This window comes from Vigna umbellata, chromosome 5 (assembly GCF_029865625.1).
Source record: "Vigna umbellata cultivar VRB3 chromosome 5, Vumbellata_1.0, whole genome shotgun sequence".
NCBI classification, from domain to species: Eukaryota; Viridiplantae; Streptophyta; class Magnoliopsida; order Fabales; family Fabaceae; genus Vigna; species Vigna umbellata.
In genome coordinates, this window is record NC_142169.1 from 33,093,042 (window position 1) to 33,115,464 (window position 22,423).

Below are 22,423 nucleotides of genomic sequence, written 5' to 3' on the forward strand. Positions count from 1 at the left end.
GACCAAGGAAGAAGGGAGAGGGAGAGAGAAAAGCCGAGACTAAAAAAAATGAAGTGGCATCCGCTGTTAGCGAGATCAACCTAATTTTAACGCTTTTAGTTGTTGTGGACGAAAAATTATACTTTCTTTTTAAGAAAATGATCAAACTGTATCAAAATTAAAAAAAGAAAAAAAAATAAAATCTCTTCAGGAACTAAAACCATATTAAACCTTATATTTAATTTTATCTTTTATCAGTGAATAAAAATTTCAAGCAACTTACTAAGAAACTAATACCAAAGATTCTGTATAATGATTCGATTGAAAAACATATCTCTTGAGTAATGTTATTAGATAATATCTTTAAGGGTTAATGAAAATATATGTTTACTTTTATTTCATGATAATAATATTTTTAATTATTATTAAAATAAAAGAAAAATTATTAAATTCATAAAATTATATTTTCATAAAATAATTATAATCGTAAAAAGTAGTTACAAAATTTAAAAAGTAAAATGATTAAGAAAATAATTTATAAAATTTAAAAATAAAATAATTAATAAAATAGGTTTAATATATCTATTTTCCTAACTTTTGTTCAAAGTGATATTGTAAGTCATCATTGTTAACCTGTAGCAGAAATTACAACATCGAAAAAGAAACCAAAACCAAAAAATCGTGAAGATCCAAAATATTGAATCACATCTCGAACCTGCAATCCCAAATCACAATACCAATTCTAACCACAAAATGTCTTCCTTTCCAAATTACGATGAAACCTAACTTATTCACCACCCACAACATCATTTCTCATATTCTCCAAACGAGAAAATTTCAAATCGCGAGTTCAACCCTTCGTAGCATAACCACTACAAAATCACGTCTCCTCCATGCCATGCATTATTATAATGTAAAATCACCATGAACCACTATGAAATAGTGACAACCTGTAAATAAAAAATCCAAACCCAAAAACTCTAATTGCTTCACGGTCAATGAAAAACTAGAAAACCCTAATTATTGGGAAATAAAAAAATATTAATTGTTTCACTACGAAAAATAAAAAAAACCCTAATTACTTCATTAATATAAGCAATCACATAAGACAAAATAACAATCATGTCATTTAAGACTCATATAGATACCGATAACTATTTAGACGTATTCACGAAAAAGACTAAATTATAGAAAAATTACCAAAAAAACGACTTTAAACGGTAAAAAAAAAAACGTCGATAACTACTTTAAGAAAATTACAAAAATAAAAAAGCAAAAAGCAAACAGTGAAAATAGATATATTAAGCTAATGGTGAATGTGTACAGAAAAAAAGTTACCTGACCGTTAACAACAATCGATCTCTTAGTTTAAATATTGACATAATTTTATACACATCTTTTTCTATTATTTTTGTATACACCGAATCTCTTCTCTTTGATTAAACTATCTATTTAAAACTTCATTAATAACCTTGAAAAAAATCAATCTCCGAATTATCTTTATCAGAAAGATCCTTGTCAGTTAATAAAACTTACAAGAAATTGTGGCGAAATTCCAATAAACTTAATATTGGTAAACAAAAACAGAAACACTCTCTGCATGCATATTAACATATAAGCTAATATTGACCTAGCTTATATTATACCCAATAATCACTACTTCATTTGTCAACCAACAAACTCCCCTTAAACCACGTTATCTTTTAGTTCCACAGGAGCAACTTTCTGAAGAAGGCGCAACAGAATCGCAATCTTACACTCTCTTCTTAAGCAATTCCAATGCAGATCAGGAATTCCATTTGTGACTGCGATCTCTCTTTCATGTTCAGCCGTCACACTCTTTTCACTTAGTAATAGCAGAAACATTAGAATGGAGGCCTCAGAGTTCCCATTGGAATTGCAAACCAAAGCGTTCCAAATTCTGACCTCCAAAGACAACACACCCATTGAAACCCTCTTCTCCCACATTTACGCTTCCCAACACCAAAACGAACACAGCCTCCGTTCCCATGCACTCGCCTTCCTCCAATGCTGCAAACACCACCACCCAGATCTTCTCCTCATCAAACTCTTCTTCCTCTTTCGCACCGACGCACTCCCCGAAACACGCGCCAACGTCGCACGCGCCTTGCACTTCCTCAAAGCAGCCGAGTTCTGGCCCAAACTCAAGCCCATCGCCCAGGGCCACCTCAAGGTCCACTTTCTCGCTTACCTCGCCAAAGAATCTTCTCTCTACGTCCTCCGCCTCGTCTCACTCCTCCTCGCCGAAATCCTTTCCGTTACTTACAAAACGCACCAAAACTGGCCCGAGGCTCTTGATCTCCTCACCTCCTTTATCGCCTCCGATAACGACAACTGCCGCGAGTTCGCGTCGCTCGTCTTCAAAAACCTTCCCAACGACTCTCGTTTTCCCGTCTCCAGCGCTCTCGAGGAGAAAAACGACACCGTCCGCGTGTTGCACGCATCGTTTTTTAAGTTTCTCGCCTCCTCTAACCGCGACGTCCAGGTCGCATCGTTCGGCGCCGTCGTCAGCCTCGTCCGGTTGTTCTCCGAACCGCCGGTGTTCCACGACCTCCTCCGCGCGATCATGGTTGGCGTATTCACGCTCCTGCATAGCTTCGAAGGTTCCTATTTCCGAAGCGCGTTTGCGGAGTTAATAAATCTGGTTTCTCAAGAGCCGTTGCTTTTGAAGCCTTACATGAATGACATGGTTCTCGACGTGCTTCAGATCGCGGAGAGCGAAAGTTTGAGCGAGGAGACGCACTGTTTAGCTTTTCAGTTAGTGGTGGTCATGACGGAGGTGAAAGAGTACGAACATGTGTTCGTCAACCTTCCTCATGAGACCGTGCGGAGGCTGTTCTTTGTGCCGATGAAGATGCTACGGTATGTGGCCGAGGATGGCTGTGATGGCAAGCGTGAAATGGAAATCGAGAAGGCTGGAATGAGGGGTTTGAAGAAGCTTAGTGCCGCACTCGGAGCGAGTAAAGTAGTGCCTCTTGCGTGTGAAGTGTTCCTTCTTCAATTGGATAACGAGGAATGGAGGGTGCGCCGTGCGGGAATCACAATGCTGAGTGTGATCGCAGAAGACTTCTCCGATGAAATGGTGACCTGATCATTACATTTTTTTGTAAAATTAATTTGTCTCCTTAGAGATTTTTAGCATTTTGTAACAAAAAATTTGGAATATTAAATTAGATTGTTATCATAGTGATGATTGGTTTTTCGTGTGTTGTGCAGGTAATGACGGTAAGTTTTATTGGTGAAGTAGTGAGGAAAGTTTTGGAGTCGATGGAAGACTCCCATGCTCAGGTTCGGATGGCAACTTTCAAATTCATGTTGACCTCTTCAAACTTTGTTCAGGGGGTGCAACTCCTTTACCATCATAGGTTTGTGCATGTGTTTTGCAATGCACTGGACAATGAACAAGACCTTCATGTAAAGGTATGGTACATGTGTTTGACTTGTATATATCAGGCTGAAGCTGTTGTTGCAGCTTACATAATCCACATTGGTTGTTGCTCCTTATACCTGAAACATAAATACTTAGAAAACCTTTTAAAGTTCATATCTATTCACTGTTTATTTGAATTAGTTGAGTTTTGGCTTCACTTCGTCCATATTCCACATCTTCTTGGTCTGTTTATATAGATTTTGGTGATATCTCAGACTTTACAAAGATGATGGTTCTATTCTTTGGAGGTGGAGGTTTCGTGATGCTTCGGTGGCGGTTGGAGGAAGTGTTACTAAATGCAAACCCTACCTCCCAAGTAATATTCTCTAGTGTGTTTTTGGGTCTGCCAGTCATAACTAAACAAATACTTCCTTTCCTTTTAAAACAACAAAGAGAACTATACTAAAAGAAAAGGGATGATGATGATGATGAATACTTTCTAGAAGAGAAAAACAAAAGAAGACTTTTAGTCTTCAATTGATTTTTCTTTTCAATAATACTTAGGGTGAGAACACTGGCAATGATTGGATGCATTGCCTAAATATCTTGCTCATTTGCCTTCAAACTCCTCAATTATTTACATTTCCGGTGTCCTCAACACATATTTAACGTTGTTGTTATCATCAGCATGTATCTTTTACTCTTTAACTCATTTTCAAACTCGTCTTGATAAGCTAACAATCTCATTTTTTTTCTAGGAGCAAGCTGGATTAGCAATGCAATTTTTTCTGAAGAACACTTTGCCAGAAAGCATAACGCTAAATGAGAATGCCGATACTGTAATGGGAAAATTTTTGCCATTGCTTCAGGTAAGTATTATTATCTTGCATTATGCTGAATTCAATGTCCGTGTGAGGGTTATCACATAATTTACCATTACTAATTTGGTTGGATCTTGCCAGACCTACGTTATAAGATTTTCATTCTGAGCTTTCCATCAAGGCTCTTAATATTTTAATAGCCATGACCCCTTCAGAGTCCTCTTATTTTTTTTGTTTTCGGCTTTTCGCTTGCGCAGGATAAGAGCTCTAAGCTAAAAAGTATTGCTTTGTCAACTTTAAATGTAGTTCTACAACGATGTGAAGAAGTTGCTCACAAGTAGTCCTTTTAATTTTCCTTTTTCCTTCCTGTATACTCCAAACACTTTATGAATCTCAAAACGATATGATACAACCTATTGCTTGTTTTACTGGGTAGGTACCGCGCAATTTATCTTCCGATGTTACTGGAAGCATGCACTGACGAAAGTTCTACTATCAGAGAGGTTTTTTCTCCTGCCTTGGTTTCTTTTCTCATGATATTTTCTACATTCAATTATTTATCCCCGTTCACTTTTCAGGAGGCAACACTGGGAATTAAAATTTGTGTAGAGCTTGGAACACCTCAGTTGAAGCCTTTATCATAGTATTTTCTTTGTTCCATAATTTGCAATTTACAATATTATTAATAATTAATAATTTCACAGCTAATATATGTTTCGTCCATTTTAGGAATATTGTCAAAACTCATTCTTTTGATGAACGATTCAAATCAACCACTGAACGGGAAAGCGCAGGATTACAGTTTCTGCTCTAGGAAGAATTTGTGAATTCCATCGTAAATGCATCGATGTCAAAACTCATTCTTTGGTTCTCATAATTAGAGGTCGGTATTCTTTGCCTTCTGTTCACAATTTTGTCAGAAAAAAGTTCAGTATGTGTCTACAAAAAAGTAAACTTTGCAAATTTATTTACAAATTATTTCTGCAGTCCAAACTTGATATTTTATCATCCTTAACTTATTCCAGTTTTGAGATTTGACGGAACAATTCTCGTACAAAAACTTCCACTCTAATTTATTTGTCAGCGTATAAATCCCAATTTTCTACGTAGCATGAGACTGCATTTCCCAGTTATATTATTCATTGCTTGTACCTTTTAACACACAAAATCATGTGGAAATCGAAGACTGTTTTATAATTTATTAATTTCTTACACTGGTCTGGCATATATGTTTTTGAAGATCTAAGTTTTACTATTCTTTTGACCTCTTGTATACTTGCAGATGGTTCCTCCCGGTTAAGTTTCTTGGCACACAAAAATGATTTGTTTGAAGCCAATATGCATGAACAGCTTTATTTCGTGTTTGCAAGGTGAGGAAGTACAAAATAATATTTTGAATTATTAGATTCAAATACAAGCATGTTTGATTAACAAAATGCTTTAATTCTAGATTAGATAAAAGTCTTTAGGAGTTTGTAATCAAAAACCTTGTCAGGATTATCGCTGTCTTTTTAATATTCATTCTTTCTCTTTTTGTCTTTCAATTACAGGTAATCGATTTTGGAAGGAAGAGTTCAAAAAAATATACGGTGTCAAAGTCACGAGTGGTTATGCTAAAAATAATTAGTTTTGAGTCAACTTTTCTAATCCAATTTTACTCAATAATCCATTGAAGAATTAATGAGTTTACTCATCTTAGGATGTTTTATTTATTTATTTATTTATTTTATATATTTATTGTAATATAATCAAAGTGTATTGATTATAATATTTTTTTTACAATATTACAATAAAATATTCATTTATTTTCATCCAACAAAGAAAACAAATATATTACACATTTAGACTATTTAAACATTATTAACTCACATTATAAAGATTAAATTATGAATTTACATATTTAAAAATAATAAATAATATTATTATAAAAACTTATAAAAAAATATAAAAAGCTAATGAAAGGTTTTTGGTATGAATTATTGGTCAACTCATTTCCAATCTAATTCAACTTCGTTTAACTCATAAATTAAAAAACTTAAATAAAATTAAATACATAATAAATAATATATTAAGAAAATAATAATATGTTAAAAAATAATAAATTCAACAAAATTTAACAAACAAATAAAATAATTCAAAATATATTAAAACAAAACATTTTATTTAACAACTAACATAAAAAATTAAATTTATTATACTAACCTAATAAAAATAAAACCTAATAAAATAAATATATACTAACCTAATAAAAAAATTAAAAAACTAAACCTTAAAAATCTAACGCACTTCGAAGTGCGGGCCGCAGATCGAAATGCGGTGGGATCTCCGTGCTTTACGCATTTTGAACTGCGGTGGTGGGTTTGTGCTTTCCACAGATCGAACTGCGGTTTCTCTGTGAAGGGTATCATTGGAATTAAAATATGTTTTGGAGGTGCAGAGGAAGTTGCCGCAGTTCGAAATGCGGTTTCTCTGTGAAGGGTATCATTGGAATTAAAATATATTTTGGAGGTGCAGGAGGAAGACCGTGAGGTGCAGAGAGAATCACTCTAAAAATTATCTCCTTAGTTTTAATTTTCTTTTTAGAAAAAGCAGATAACTGACAAAAAAAAAGAAAAAGAAAATGCATTAATATCTCACTCATAACTTTATAATTTCTCCTTGTCTTTTCTTAAAAATCCTGGAAAAGTCCAGCCATATCTTTCAATAAGAAAATTAAGTAACAATTATATCATCCAAAGAAGAGGGAAAAAAATTAGGGAACTTTCAAATTAGATAATATTGAGCTCATTATATAAAATGACCCAATAACTTGAAGAATGCAGAACATTGATGGACTTGAAGACAATCAAAAGACATAATCTTGGATGCAGGCATGCAACATACCAAGATAGTTACATACTGATATTGTCTTTCCACTGGGACAACTATCTTGCACAGAGACAGCAATAAGTTCACTTCAAACACATTACCACAAACCAATTAAGCACAGTAGTCATACATTTTCTAAAGGAAGAACTTTCCCATAAACTTCTCGAAATTGTTCAAGCCCCCCCTAACCCAACTTTCCTTCCTCTGGTATCAACTCTTAACCTCTATCAAATTTACAAGAATCTTTGCAAAAAATATTAAATACATCAAAAACCTTTACAAACACTAATACACAAAGTTCTAATTTTCTAAATTAGCATGGAATGGTAAAGATTGCGAGAGCGTAGGTTATAATTTTTCATAGGTGTGATTGAATTCTCTGCAACTTCTGAAGGTATGAAATCAGGATCATCAAGGCAATTCACATCATCTGGTAAATCAGCATCTACCCATTCAGACCAGTCCTCGTAATCAGTATCCACCTCCCATGACAATTCCTTTTGTTTTTGCATAGTGTTAACCTTGTTAATTAGAGTTAACAGCATTTGATGGTTCAAAGTTTCATAGTCCCTGCATGATTAACAAACAATTTTGAGATATAATTTATTATTCAAAATAGCATATTTAATGTTTGTAAACTTACTTGTATGTGCAAATGGCATGTAGCACTTGAACCGAAGCGCCTACCATGAATAATAATCTGGCCACATTTATTATCCAGGTTTGGAGCTCAGTGTTGTCACATGTTAAACGAATAACGAGTAATTCCACAAAGAAAGTTGCAAAAAGCTCTGAAAACAACCAATAATATTTAGTCAAAAATATATAATGAGGTTTATAAACTAATAACACTAGTCGGTACATACCAATATATAGGAACGGTCTCATATTGTATGTTTGCTTCGTACTGGTCAACATGAAAATGACAAATATTGATATGGAATAAACGAAGAAAGCTTTGATCATTCTAGATTCAAGTAACAAGGCATTTTGTAAAGCAAAAATCCGGTCTAAAACAACAAACATGGAAGCTTGCTTTAATTCAAAAGATTCCTGTAAAGTAGAAATAGAAGTTTTGGTTAAAAATCCATTAAGTACAAAAACCAGTAGTTTACAATAAATTACAAACCTGAGAAGACAATATTGACTTTGAATTTTCCATCAAATGATCATGGAATCCTTGAATCTGTTCTTGACGCCGAACAAGCTCTTCATGTTGTCTATGCCCATATTCAGCAAAATATTGTAGGGTTTTCCTGCAATACACCAAGGAGCTCAACATTTTCCATATATAATCTCTGTATTCAAATTTATGAGAGTTAACTTGTGTACCTGCTTTCTTCTAGTGCCTTGGATTGAAACTCAATCAATGAGTTTAGGGACTCAAGTGCTGTGGATTGACCATCTAAAAGTTGTTGTTGCTTATCTAAGGAAAGCCCAGCCATATTCCCAATATCTTCAGCTTTGCTTTGCAGGGTGTTCATCCTCAATGACATGGCATCTCCAACTTTAATTACCTCATTCTCTATCTCAGCGGCTTCATTCCTTAACTTTTCAATTTCTTTTCCCAAATAATTATAGGATTCTTTGAGCATTGTTACCCCATCCTCCAAACTTCTCTTCATATCCTCTTGACCTTCTTGTAACTGTGATTGTGACAGTGCAATTTTTGTAGTCTGCTCGAAAACATTCTGTGAATGAATTAATACAGAATCTATATGACCTTCCAGATTTCTAGCAGTTTGAGCTACTTGTTGAGTGTGGCTACCAATTAAATCAAGAGACTCGTGAACCCGTTTAGAGCCTTGTAATAGATGTTCTGTTTTCTCTTCAATGTTATCTAACTTGTCCTCAACATACTGGGCTGAACTTTTTAATTCAGTCACAAGTCTCTCAGTTTCATGTTTGAATGCATATGCCCTATGATGAAAGTGTACAAAACATTAGTCAAGTTGAGACAAACACAGAAAAATAATAAAATATAAATTGGGAAAAGGAATTGCACTTAACTGCAACTGATAACAAATGGTGTTGGTTTCAAGGTAGAATTCAAGGTAAACCTTATGGGCAAAGTCATCTAAGGTTCTCAAGCATGAAGCAATAGAAGCTTTGGGATCACAGTGGGGAAAAGGAGATCTTCCAGAATCCCTCTGAAAGCAATCACTTAGGTGCCAAGCTAATCTAGATCTCTTCTCATCAACAGCCAAGATCTCAGAACATCCTGCAAAAAGATGTTGATATGCATTTTGCCAACAAGAGTTTGAGCTAATCATTTTCTTCTGAGCATTATCTATTAACTTCAGTCCCTTTTGGTCGTTGAAGGCCTCAATAGAGAACTCGGCACTAGAACCTTTGAAATTGCCTCCATTGGAATAAGTCCTGTCACTAGAAGGAGTCTCCTTTGATGATGAAAACCATCCCCACGACTCACTTCTTAGCAAGAATGAGAACAAAATAATAACTAGAAGAGGACTCCCACCACCCATAGGAGAATTTAACTTGAGAATTTATGTCCAAGTTTCGCAACCCTGCATCAAACAACATAAGATAATCAACTTTTTCTACCAAAAACAATTACCTCATGTTGCACTACAAAACTAAGACGCGATTATTTCCTTCTTTTTAATGGGGAAAACATATACACACTCTCTATATTAAGTAGTATGCAGTACATGGATTTCACAGTTAAATTGAGAGACGCAGAAAGAGAGAGAATAAAGATCTATAAGGAAAGTATACCTTGACAGATCCTCTATTTTCAACAAGTGGAATGTCGCAATAATTTAAGTTTAATTTGGACTATGGTTGAAAGGGATATGTAAGGAAAGAGAAACTTGGGATCCAAGAAATATAAAGTCTCGCCACAAAGAAAAACAGAACCAGAAAACTTTCCTTTTTTCAAACAACAAACAAATCACAAAAAACAATGAATATGTCATCATTTTGGATTTCAGATAATTCATTGTATTACAACATCACATCATGAAAGAGATGGCCAGCATAAATCACTCATCATTATCTACGAAAACATAAGACCGAATTTAGTATTTTTAAGCAACAATAACAAAAAATAACGTTAAAGCATCCAACATCAAATGCGCGTAACATTATTGTCCTTAAATAAAATAAAGTGACTACAAATGAGAATTGCGCAAAATAATATGAACAATTTACTAAACATGGGTGAAGCAGAACAAGAAAGTGTTAAAAAGAAAATTCTGTGGTATCATTTGGTCCTATATATGTTAAAATCGGCCTTTTGATGACTAAATAACAAGTAAATTAATAACATTGCTTAAATGTTGCACCATGGAAGAGACAAAATGAAACAAAATCTTCACTTTCTGTGTGTATGAATGCAGGTATAAGGATGCATGCACTTCACAGAACTATATGTTAATATAATAAGTTGTAAGCAACAAAAAATAAAATTAAATAAAAAAGCATATGTTATGTTATTATGAAACGCAGGGGGCAAACCTGAAGCGCGGATACCGTACGTAAGGTGTTTGTAAGATTGTGAAAAAGAAGTTGTAAAGCTTATATAGAAGAGAGCATTGGATACAACTCTTCCCCGCTGGAAAGACATAACGCTGCGATAACCGTTACAATGCTTTTAAGAAGGAATATAAGGCGTTCGATAAAAGAGGCAGTAACTGTTTGGCGGCGGTGATGGAGCTCCGGCGTACTACAGTGATAATGTTTTCCGCTTTTTGCTTAGTTTTCTAAAAATAATGTCTGTACTTGGTGTCGGTGGTAGATTTCACTCTCCCATGGATTGTTTTTGTGGGCTTCACAAATACTTTATATTCAGTTTTTCGTTTAATTAAGAATTTGAATTGAAAAGTTTTGTTCTTTCACTCAATATTTTGGATTGAGTGTTTTTGCTAAAGAAAAGTTTAAATTTGACGTCAATTCAGTTTTCATTTCTAAATTATATTTTATTTTCTTATATTTGAAAAGTCATTGAGATTTTTAAGTAAAAATAATACAATTAATTACTTATGAAACATATAGCTGGGATATTCCGTTTGAGATGAACATCAATATGGATGAACAATATCTTAAACAAAGCTAGGACTCTTTGTTGGACTATTGACAACCAAGCGTTTTCCCTTACGTATATGTTTCTGAATTATTAAATTAAAACCCAAATACATTTTTCTTATGTATACTGTAGAATCAGGATTCCATTATATATGGACATTTTTGAAAAAAAAAAGGGTTAAAAAATCAAAACTTGGGATCTAAACGTTGAAAACTGGGTGTGAATAGCAAGCCTTAATTTTAGCCCGATAAGGTCCAAAACTCTTACAATCTAATTACAGCGCAGTTTCTTCCTGCACCTCCATAGAGGAAAACTTTCCATTTTGCCCCTTTTGACTTTGCAATCCATAGATTAAAATAATTTCCAAACATGAATCCGTAATCAGAGGTGAAAAATGACTTTCGAAATATATAATCTGAAAGTGATATGCTTTTTCCAAAATTAATTTTTCAAATTATACGATTTGAAAGTTAAAAAAGCAATTTTCAAATTATGTAATCTGGAAAGGAAAAAATGATAATTTTTTTTATATGGATGCAAGAAGAAACTTATAAAGGCGCAGGAAGAAACTGTTAATTACCAACTTCAAAAATTTGTAATGAGTTGGTATAATTGAAGAGTTGAAGAAGAAACAAACAGAGCTACTTGAGATCATGCATGCTCATGCGATTTGACTAAAGATAAAAGAAAAAATTAAAAATAGAAACAAGTTCAAGATATGAACATGAAATGAACGCAACATATATAATAACTTGACTTTGGATTGGAAGAATGTCGTGAGTTTTGATGCTGATGTTTAATTTGGTGACAGTGTCATGCTGCATCCAAAATCATCGATCATATATATTTTTATAAATTAATGTTGTTAGCAGAAACCAATAACAGTGTCTGCAAGCCTGTTTATCTTTCAATCTCCGAAAGGAATCATGGGTATATATATATATAAAAAAAACATGGGTAGTGGCTATGAATCATGAGTAAGCCTAGTCTCTGGTGGACTATTACTAATCAGCACTAACTAAATGTTTACAGTAAAGAAATTTAAAGGAAGCAAGCATGGGAGAATATAATAATAGTAGGAACTGCAATTATGAAAAGAGGGAGTTAATATAAAATAGTGTGCACTGCAGAATAATGGTGAGAGAAATATTTAAAGATGGTATGGGTTTAGGGTTTGTGATAGGTAGGAAATGGGGACGAAGTTGGCTGTGGTGGGTGTAAGCGGCGGAAACATGGACATGTCTGCATTTGGTATGACCAAAAGGTGAACTCTCACTTTCTCACGTGCCATACTCCATAAATCACAACAGGTCAAGAATACATGTTATCTTTATGTACTTTCTTCAGGGATGTTTCTGTAATTACCATTTATTTTCTTTTTGTGTTTTAGGTATTTTCATTTTTATAATCAATTATTCACAAATGCACTTTCCACTTCCATTTTTACTTTATTTATTTAAATTATTCTAAATTTTTAAAAATATTCCTGAAAGCAATAATGTAATCGAACAATCTTTTTAAATATACTTAGGAATAGTATCTCTAGCTATAATAATATTTTTAAATATGACTCTGGAAATGTAATGCGATTCATAGAAAGAAGCATTATGCAAAGTGTTGGATTTATATTTATTTTAAGAAAATGGTTATTTATTTGTTGTTTTAAAATTTAATCCAGGGTTGAAAAGAACAAAACTAGTAACATGTTGGGTTTGAGCACATGCATTATGAGTTTATTCTTGAAGAAAAATAATATCAGCTTTTGACAATGTCTTATAATTCTCTTGGATTATCGAGAAAAGAAGGTATTCTTAATTACACTTTAACGTGAGATCTAATTTCGATTGGACTAAGATCGACGCACGTGGGTACAACGTTATGCCTAGTTTCATGTCGGAGTTTTTAGAAATATTTTTCTGGATTAGCGTGATATGATTAAAAACCACTAATCGTTTTTAACATGTGTTTAGCCTTAATTCATTATTTAGTAGGCATTCTCCAAGTAGGAGTTATTTGAGTGCAAAAATCAATAGAAATTTTGATTTAAAAATCATTAATTAATTTTATTTTACTGGCAATAAAAGTACGGGTCAACTTTTGTGGTCTCAACATGAAAGCATGGTGTGTGTGTGTGTGTATAATTGAAAAAACAAAAAAGAACACAAAAAATATATCTTACTATAATAGATAAAAAAAAACACTGACGTTTTCACTATCTTAAAATTTTGGATTTAATTTTTGTGTGTAATGAATCATTGGTATTAAACTTTTCCAACATTTTCCCTTACAGTAATCCAACAAATGATGTGGTGATAAATCAAGGGTCATCGTATCATGATTTATAATTTTTTGTGTGGATAAATTTCTTATTTTAAATCAATTTAATTAAATTTTTGAAGGGTATAAATTAATTAAAACGGTCTTAGGATCTAATTATTGACTTAGTCATATTTAAAAAATCTATAGTGGTAATAATAAAAAATTATTTTTGTTGTTATTTTTTTAATTATATTGTCTTCATTAATTAATTGGAACTATCAAAGTATAGTTTAATGAATTGACTAAAAATTCATACTGTAATATAGGGAAATAAAGCCACATTTTATATCAGTGATACAAAAGAGAACAGGAAAAGGAAATAATGATAGAGGCAGAACATAGTCTAAACTGGATGTGATGGATGGAATATATGAAACTATGAAAGAAAGCAGCCGCGACCCCATGCATTGTGGACTTATCCGAACCACTTTTGGAGTGGGCAAGAGAGAGAAACAAAACACACAGACAAGAGAATCTTTCGTGGGAACAATCACTACACACGCTTACCTTCTTCTCACTTCTTTCGCATACTATGTTCAATCAACCTGCTTCTTGCTTTCACCCTTTTTACATACGTCACCTTTTCTTTCTTTTGCCTTTTAAACCATATCATTCTACCCAAAACAAACAAGGTTTATACATATTGCCTCAAATCTTCAAAAATTCTCTACAAAACACATGCTTGAATTAGACATATTTATTACAATTTTATAAATAATAATTTTCTTTACCACCTACTTAATATGTTTTGGTGTGAGGTCGAATCACTAATACCTACACAATCTCTCCTGGAATGTGATCCGGTAACTGTTCTTCTGGTTTTTTTCGTCGCTCCAACATTCGAAAATATATCTGTCAAAGATTTTCCGAAGTTAGTAATAAATGTGTAGTAAATGCAAATATCTACTTCTTATCTTTGAACCCTATTTATAGTTTTCGATATGGATTTAAGATTAGTGAAATCTTAATCACAGCCCAATATCCTTAATTACCTATCACCTTAATCTTTGTAGAGAAACCTGATTATTGACTGGGACATGACGTTCTGTTTATAGCCGTACCACCTTACTCAATGATTCTACTGCGTTCAGTCTATCTTTGACGCATTTTTGTCTAGGACCGTCTGGACTAACTTGGTGATGGGATGTTTATATGATCGTGCGAACCACATTATACACTATAAATAAATAAATATATAATTTTATTAAAAATTAAAGTTTAAATCTAACTTATTTTTACAAAATTAACTTGTGAAGTTTGCATTCCTTTGTAATGAATCTTATTATTAATTAAGGTGGGATTTTCAATTCATAATAATTTAACAAACAACAAAATTTCCGATACTGATAACATAATAAGTCTTATAACCAATTTAGATTTAAAGTCATTAAAAAGTGAACTGTAACGTTATTTCAATCTTATGAATGAAATTCACATGAAAAAATAACTCCATACGAGATTTCCAACCTTATTGGGACTTAATTCAACATTATTGTATTATTGTAGATTGAAATAAATGGATAGATACCAATACCTTTTGTTCTGATTTACCTTTGTTTTCCCATCTTACCTTTGTTTTCCCATAATTAAACTCCCAGCATCTCACTGTCTCTGTTTACCCTTTTATTTTTTTAAATTTATTCCTTTTCACTTACATTGTTTTTTAATGTTAGACCAATCAAACCTCTTAGCTCTCACTCTACCTCCCATTATTAGTGTTTAAGGAACATGAAAACCACATGAACTTGTTTTGTCTTCTCATAATCAACCACACCTAGAGAAGCAACAAGGGAGATACACCATAAATGTTTTCACTTTCAAAGCAGTTTTTATTGGTGATCCCGGAAGCAAGCTACTTTCACTTCATCTTCAAACTTACTTGAGAGAGGTTATGTGATACTCTTCCACTGTCATCCCCTGTACTCAACTGCTACTTCTCTTCTTGCTTTGCTTTTCTGCTTCTCTTTAGTCTCTCTCTTCGTTTCTGAACAACTTTGAATAACTGCAAAGATCACATGTTTTCTGGATCCTACCTGCCAACGTTTCATCAACCCTTTGTGCTCTAGTTTTGCCTTCTTTACCCCATCACCAAATTCTCAAGTGACTTTCCTCTCTATACTTTTGCAACTATTTCTTGTTTTTCCTCCAAGAATTGAAATTGAAGAAAATGAAACAAGTATCTGCTTGCAACTTTGACTTGGGATAGGCACAAGTTGTTATTCCTCAATATTTTATATCCTGGTTTCTCTTTGTCCCGTGTGCTAACAATAACAAGTTAGCTACTCACTCACCCTATCTTTTACTGTCTCAATGTTGCTCCTCAGTGATTTGGTTCTTGAAAATCTGTACATGAAAAATCTTTAATAAAAACTCCAGATTGATATCAGATCATAACACAGTAGGTTGATACTGATTAAGTAATAGGAATTTGATTTCATAGATCCATGACAGTGCTCGGTCCTAGGTGAATATAAACTCACTATTTATCGGTCAACTTATATAGTTCATGACATGTCTCGTATCGTAGCTACCTCATTCCAGATTTTCACATACTTACAAAATAGTGGGCCAGATAACAAGCATATGCCGGTAAGATTCAATCAGGAACAGTTCCTTGCATGAAGAGTTCAGTGGAATTTCCAAAAATGAATTGGTTTATAGGTATCTAGTTCAACTTTAAATTTCAAATCATACATTTAGGATTCTTGTTTTATTGACTTTTTCTTTCTTAGAAGAGCCACAAGCAGCATAATAGGCTAGCTATAATCCTACTCAACAAACGTAAGATAAGATCCAGAAGCCATGCTTAGGAAGAGTGTAATTGTTTCCTATTGTACTAGCCAATATTTGGTCTCTGGCTCAAGTACTTAGAAATAATTTGTTTTAAAAAACAATTAAAGAAAATATCTGACCATTGCATTTGATTCCAGATCTACCATTAAAATCACAAATTCAATTACAATGGGGGGAAAACTGAGGGAGACTACAAAAAGAAAAAAGGGAAAAAGAATCTGGTTTCGTAGATTTTTATCATTATGCGGTTGTATCATTGATGAGTCCCATTAGTTAGAAAGCAGGTGAGGTACCAGTGGCTTTTATTGTACATTTCTGGGTTTAACCAATATACCAAAAATTTCGAATCATGTGTTGATGTCTGATGTGAGTGGCTGCTTCTTTTACCATTTAGGTAGGCCAACATAACGCAAAACGAAGTGCCAGTACAAATGCTTTTTTAGCAGAAAGTAAACTTATCAAGGCACTTGAATCACAAAACATGCCATCATTTCCATGTCAATGAAAATGTGTATATGTGCCAGGCTGCCACCACTAAGTGTACGTTTTCCACAAAGGAAAAATAAAGCATAGGATGTTTGTTTCTATCCCTATACTGGATGACTAATGATCGTCCGGAGGATCAAAAAACCAACATACACGAAGCCTCTTCTTTGGGGAGGATGAGCAGTTTTATATGCTTGTTGTCAAACTGACTAAACAATTCAGAATTTTTTTCGATGATGCTTACTAACTGTTGGATTTTCATTGCAGGAGCAATCAATTCTTAAATGGGTCTTATTGTGACGGTGGATTGTTTCACTTGTTTGGTGAATTAGTTTGGAACTTAGCATAGCCAAAACATGAAACAAGACTTTGATCTTGAAGTGGTGGCCTCAGCAGAATATGAATCTGAAGTTAGCAGCCAGGTTGCTTCCAACATATCTATTCAAGAAACCTGTGCAGGTCCTTGCAGTGACAACCTCGTCAACTCTCCCCATGTCACAAAACCAATAGAATTTCATCTCTATTCAGATGCTATCTCACTTGACTTAACTCTCAACTTCAACAACAATGACTTGGTGGTTACAGATTCAACAGGACTCTCATTCTCAAGCACTACTAGCGAGAGCAACAACGATCCTCCCTCTCAGAGTACTCCCTCTCAAACCATGCCACGGGTCTTCTCTTGCAATTACTGTAACCGCAAGTTTTTGAGCTCTCAGGCTCTTGGAGGCCACCAAAATGCACACAAGAGAGAAAGAACATTAGCAAAGAGAGCCTTGCGCATGGGTTTTTTCTCTGAGAGGTATGTCAGTCTTGCATCTCTCCCTCTTCATGGTTCTTTCAGGTCCTTAGGGATAAAGGCACATTCTTCACTTCACCAAGGCTTTTCACCAACAATGAGACCTCCCGAGATGAAAAGCAGTGCAAGATTTGAGCAAGGATATGTTGGTTTTCCAATATTCTTGGAGGAGGATGAGGCAGAACTCTTGTGGCAAGGTAGTTACCATCAGGTTCCCTCTAATGGAGGCCATACTCATCAGAATTTCACACTGAGTGGAACCTCTAATTTGAGTTTTAATGGGGTGAATCATCCACCGGTTGACATAGAGAACTCAGCACCTGAGTTGACATTGAAACTTTGAAGGGATTATTTGACAAATTTCTGGCTTCTGGTGTTTATTTATCATATTTCTGTACAGTAGGACATGCATGAAGGCAATGGTGCCAGATTGATCACTTTCATTAGTACACTTGCTGATCTCATGTGATTTTGTTCTCAGGTTTTCCTCTTACAACTCTTTGGTTTGGTGTTTTTCTCTGTATCTGTTACTGTACAATTACTTTGAGAGGACAAGTTTCCAGATTCTGTGTTTGCCAAATAAATCATGTTTATTTTCTACTGTAAATTACTGAATTTCCTTTCTGTTTTTCTCTGTCATTTTGCATGTTGAATATTGAACTATTTTTCTTCTTTAATCATCAGAAAAACAATTGAAACTTACAAATTTATACCTTCTAATTAAATATTCCTAGAGATGTGCAACACATCCCCGAGAACTGAAATAAAGTCAACTTTAAATCAAACTTTTACATTCACCTGTTTACGTTATTTTAGTTACATCTCCAAATAACATGAGATCTTCAGCACATTGACAAATAAAAATTCCACTATTTTTACCAGCTATTTATATATATATATATATATATATATATATATATATATATATATATATATATATATATATAACAGTTTTTACGAAACCAAAAATGGTTCACATAATACTTTCGAAGATGGTTCACATAATACTTTCAATCTCATTTGGTTGGGATAGTAAAAGAGTTGGATCGTAGTCCTAAGACTTACGTGAATCATGCCTAACATGGTCACGAATGTCTAACAGCACTTCTCAAAAGAGTTGGTCATAAGTTATACAATCATCTTATTTTATTTGCAAATATTTCAGGTCCTTAGTTTCTTTTCGCTTATGTATAGTTGCCTGAACAATGCTTATATATCAGTCAAACAGATGCTGCTATCATCATTTAGAGAATTTAATCTTTACTTTCGTTGATATAGCATGTACATGTTTGAGTAACATTCAACATGTTCATTTGTTGACTCTAATTAAATAAACCAGAAAGTAGTTTTATTACTCGAATAACTTTCTTTTGCAGTTTTGCTGTCATCTTAATTTCTACTATATGTGATATTATTCTGTTCTGATTCTTATTTGTTGCCATCACACTTACATTATTTTGCTATTGTCATAATTTTACGTCTGGTACAATTATTCTTGATTACTATTTTTGTGATAGAAGGAATAATCATATTTGTAAGATTAATAGGAATGTGATAGTCATCAAAGTCTTTTACATTCAGATTTTATCATTTTAGTTTGATGTCATTTGAATTTCTCTATTCACTTATATAATTCTCCTTTATTTTTGTGTGTTGAATTATGTTTGACATTTCTCCAAGACTAAAAATAAAAATAATTTTTTTAAGAAATTATAATATATACATAGAAAGCTTGCATACCTGAAATGACTTTTCTTAGTTTGACTTAGAACAATCAAGTTTTTGAATAGGATCCGTTTTCCTTATTCCAACTAGCAGTCTACAAAGCAACAATTCCAAACTTCAAAACAGTGCTAATACTTATAGTACTTCTGAGAAATGTGAAGTAACAGAACATTTCAGGTTCTGCAATTTACAGATTTAAAAATGTTGTATAATTCTATATGAATATAGATTTATTGAAAGAATTTGGACTAGCAAATCTGGAGAGCCACTCGAAGAAATCCACCCCGCGGTGCCTCAATATGCTAAGGCAATGTTAGATGTAAAATAAAAATTACTTTTTAAGGATTCATCTACCAGTGAGCAAATTTATCAGAGACCAATGTCCTCGTGAAGAAAGTTAAAAGCTAAAAGTAGATTTTTAAAGCGCAAAAAAAATGGACTTTTTATTATAAGAAACTTTAGCTTTAGTTTAGAGAACTGTTGAACCTTGTAGAGAAAGTTAGTGATAAATAAGAGAAGAGAGAAAGTTAGTGATAAATAAGAGAAGAGAGAAAGTTTCACCAAGCAATATAGTCCTATAAATATGAGTGTTTGATAAAACAAGTGAAAGAAAACTTGAAAAAATAAATTATTAAAAGTATGAGAATGAGTTCATTTACATAGATAAAATATGTTGATATAAAAGAAAAATACAAAAGGAAAAAAATTATAATAGAATATTTTTTTACTAATAAAAAAGGTTAAAATAAAATAAACATTTTTGAGCTTGTTTAATGTGTTGCATATGGAATGAATTTTTTTTATAAAGTTGCAGAAGAATTAGCAAATAAGAAAACCAAACTTAAGAATGAGGTTGAGCCATACAGGAAAAAATTGAGTTGTACAACATTGGTTAGTGGTTAGTATTCTTTAAAAAAAATCTCTAACGTAAGTTATTTTCTTTGAGAATAGCCTAATCTCTCTCTTAAATTTGACTTCTTTGTTAAAAAATCATTCCTCAACTTTATCAAAAAAATTTCATTTGATACTTAATACCTCAAATAGACACAAGTTTAAAAATATACATTTCATATGTAGTTTTTTTAATTTAATGATATAAATGAACCAACTCAAGGAACAAACACTAGTGGAACTTGATTAATGGGTCTCCTCCAAAATTTTCTACATAACAATATATTTTTATTATTTTAAAATATGAGTATAAAAAAAAAAAATTTAGAAATAAAATTCAAACAATTATTTAAAAATATGAAGATAACATTTACCATGATTCTTTTTACTTATTTACGAACTTGCTATTAATTAATAATTTTATTACTAAGTTTTCAATATCATATTAATTCAAGAAAATATCAGTTTAAAATTTTAATTTCACTATTTTATTATGGATGCTCCTAATCATATAAATTTGAAGAATTGACATTTAAATTATGACAATCTTTGACAAGGATATAAAGTACATTTTAATTGAAGAGAAATAATTTTTTTTATCTATAATAATTTATCAAAACAAGATTGCAACATAAAATGAGAGATAAATTTCCTGAATAAATATGGTTATTTACATTAAAAAATAAATATTAAAAATTTCAGTTTTGATTTAATTAGTGATGACTTCAATAATTTGAAAAAAAAAACAATAATCTATTAGAAATTGTGAAATAGTTTAAAAAAATTATAAAATCATTTAACCTAAACAATCTATAAAAAATGAGTTTCTTATATAATTTATTTGTACAGAAACACTGTAATGTTGTGAATAACTAAAACTTTAAATTCTCTTGTTACGGTCATGTAGATATTCTTAAATCTTTTGTAAAACTATAAATTTGAGTTTTAAAATTATGAATATGAGTTTTACCACCACACTACACTCATACTTGTTATAAATTCAAGAATTGCAATAATATCTTATCATTATATTTTACTTAGTTTTTTTCTAGTAGACGAATATTTTACTTACTTCTGCGTTGTTCGTTCATTATTACTATTGTCGAAAATTCAGTTACATTATCAGTGTGCTTTCTTTTTACTATGCTCCTGATAAAGATGTTTTCTTTAACGAAAAAAAAAATTGTTATAAGAATAATTTGGAGTTCCTGATAAGTTTTATAGCAGTTGGGAATTGTTATCACTAAGAAAGAGATATATAAGAACAAGTGTAGCATTTTCTCCAATATGAAGAAATAGAGGTAAGGAGAAGCAAAACTCAGTTGCGTGAAATAGTGAAGAGAAGGTAATGGCGAAATGCGTGAAAGGTATTTTTTATCTTATATTATGTAAGTGTTTGATAAATCATAAGTGGGAGAAAATTTGAGAAAAAATCTTTTATTAAAAACATGACAATGAGTTGATTTGTGTAAGTGAAATATGTTAAATATAAAAGAAAAATACAAATAACAAAAAATTATAATAGAAAATTATAATAGAAAATTAAAAAAAGACATAAAAAATATCTCTAACGTTGGAAGACATACAAATTTAAAATATATATATACATATGAGTGCAAACCTTCTCTTACACCGGTTTTGTATAATTGAGTTAAATTTAAAATTTATTTCTTAACATGATGTGAGAAGTAAGTTAAAACTTATGAGAGTTAGGTTAAAATTCATTTCTTAACATGATATTATTCTCTATCAGACCATTCATCAATGTCTAGTCTCATCCATGAGATGTATACGTCAGTGTGAAGAAAATGTAATGGAAGTCTCATATCACTATAGATAACGTTAATTTATAATATATATATATATATATATATATATATATATATATATATATATATATATATAAACCTCATCTTATAATCTGATTTTGTAAGATTGAGATAAATTTAAAATCTATTAGTTAACAATAAATATTAAATATTTATATTTTCATAAAATTTGTGTAAACTTGAAAGAAATATCTATCTCTATGTTCAATATTTTTTATTATTTGAATGTTAGAATGGAACATTTATATTGTAGGTTGTATCAATTCTTGACAAAATTTAATTGATCAAGTCAAAATAAAATCGTCATGGACATGTTATAATTGTTAAATAAAAAAAAGTTATTGTGATTATTAATTATAATATTTAACTTAGTAATAATTGTTCGATCCAATCATTCATATCAAAATAATGTCACAAGATTTTATTATTTTATTTTAAGTTTTTGTTCTCAACATATTAGGATTTTATATGTTT

At 32.1% G+C, this 22,423-nt stretch overlaps 2 protein-coding genes and 1 pseudogene across 5 annotated transcripts; 2 read left to right on the plus strand and 1 right to left on the minus strand.

Annotated features, from left to right (window-relative positions):
• Window positions 1-1,822: 1,822 nt before the first annotated feature.
• LOC124834113 (uncharacterized) lies at window positions 1,823-6,666 on the plus strand (annotated as a pseudogene).
• A 269-nt stretch (window positions 6,667-6,935) lies between these two features.
• On the minus strand, window positions 6,936-10,910 carry LOC124834129 (protein GAMETE EXPRESSED 1-like). The gene is made up of 7 exons (XM_047308744.2): window positions 10,540-10,910; window positions 9,070-9,587; window positions 8,392-8,979; window positions 8,189-8,315; window positions 7,926-8,112; window positions 7,703-7,850; window positions 6,936-7,629 (listed from the first exon to the last, which is right to left on the minus strand). Exons 2-7 carry the CDS (start codon window positions 9,543-9,545, stop codon window positions 7,368-7,370), a joined length of 1,788 nt encoding a protein of 595 aa, XP_047164700.1. The 5' UTR covers window positions 9,546-9,587; window positions 10,540-10,910; the 3' UTR covers window positions 6,936-7,367.
• Window positions 10,911-15,126: 4,216 nt separating this feature from the next.
• On the plus strand, window positions 15,127-18,128 carry LOC124834134 (zinc finger protein 4-like). Of its 4 annotated transcripts, none has more exons than XM_047308752.2 (2): window positions 15,127-15,314; window positions 16,973-18,128. In XM_047308752.2, exon 2 carries the CDS (start codon window positions 17,062-17,064, stop codon window positions 17,845-17,847), a length of 786 nt encoding a protein of 261 aa, XP_047164708.1. In that variant the 5' UTR covers window positions 15,127-15,314; window positions 16,973-17,061; the 3' UTR covers window positions 17,848-18,128. The 4 variants fall into 4 exon arrangements, with proteins under 4 accessions (XP_047164708.1, XP_047164712.1, XP_087971234.1 ...); XM_047308756.2 differs by lacking the exon at window positions 15,127-15,314 and adding an exon at window positions 15,321-16,087; XM_088115108.1 differs by lacking the exon at window positions 15,127-15,314 and adding an exon at window positions 16,165-16,759.
• The last annotated feature ends 4,295 nt before the right edge of the window (window positions 18,129-22,423 follow it).

Bases quoted from the DNA above. Each gene is read 5' to 3' on its own strand.
- LOC124834129 (XM_047308744.2), bottom strand. From the start codon at position 9,545: ATGGGTGGTGGGAGTCCTCTTCTAGTTATTATTTTGTTCTCATTCTTG. The intron at 8,980-9,069 runs GTTAAGTGCAAT...CTTTCATCATAG, and splicing joins ACCATTTGTTATCAGTTGCA to GGCATATGCATTCAAACATG. The intron at 7,630-7,702 runs GTAAGTTTACAA...TTAATCATGCAG, and splicing joins CATGCCATTTGCACATACAA to GGACTATGAAACTTTGAACC.
- LOC124834134 (XM_047308752.2), top strand. From the start codon at position 17,062: ATGAAACAAGACTTTGATCTTGAAGTGGTGGCCTCAGCAGAATATGAA.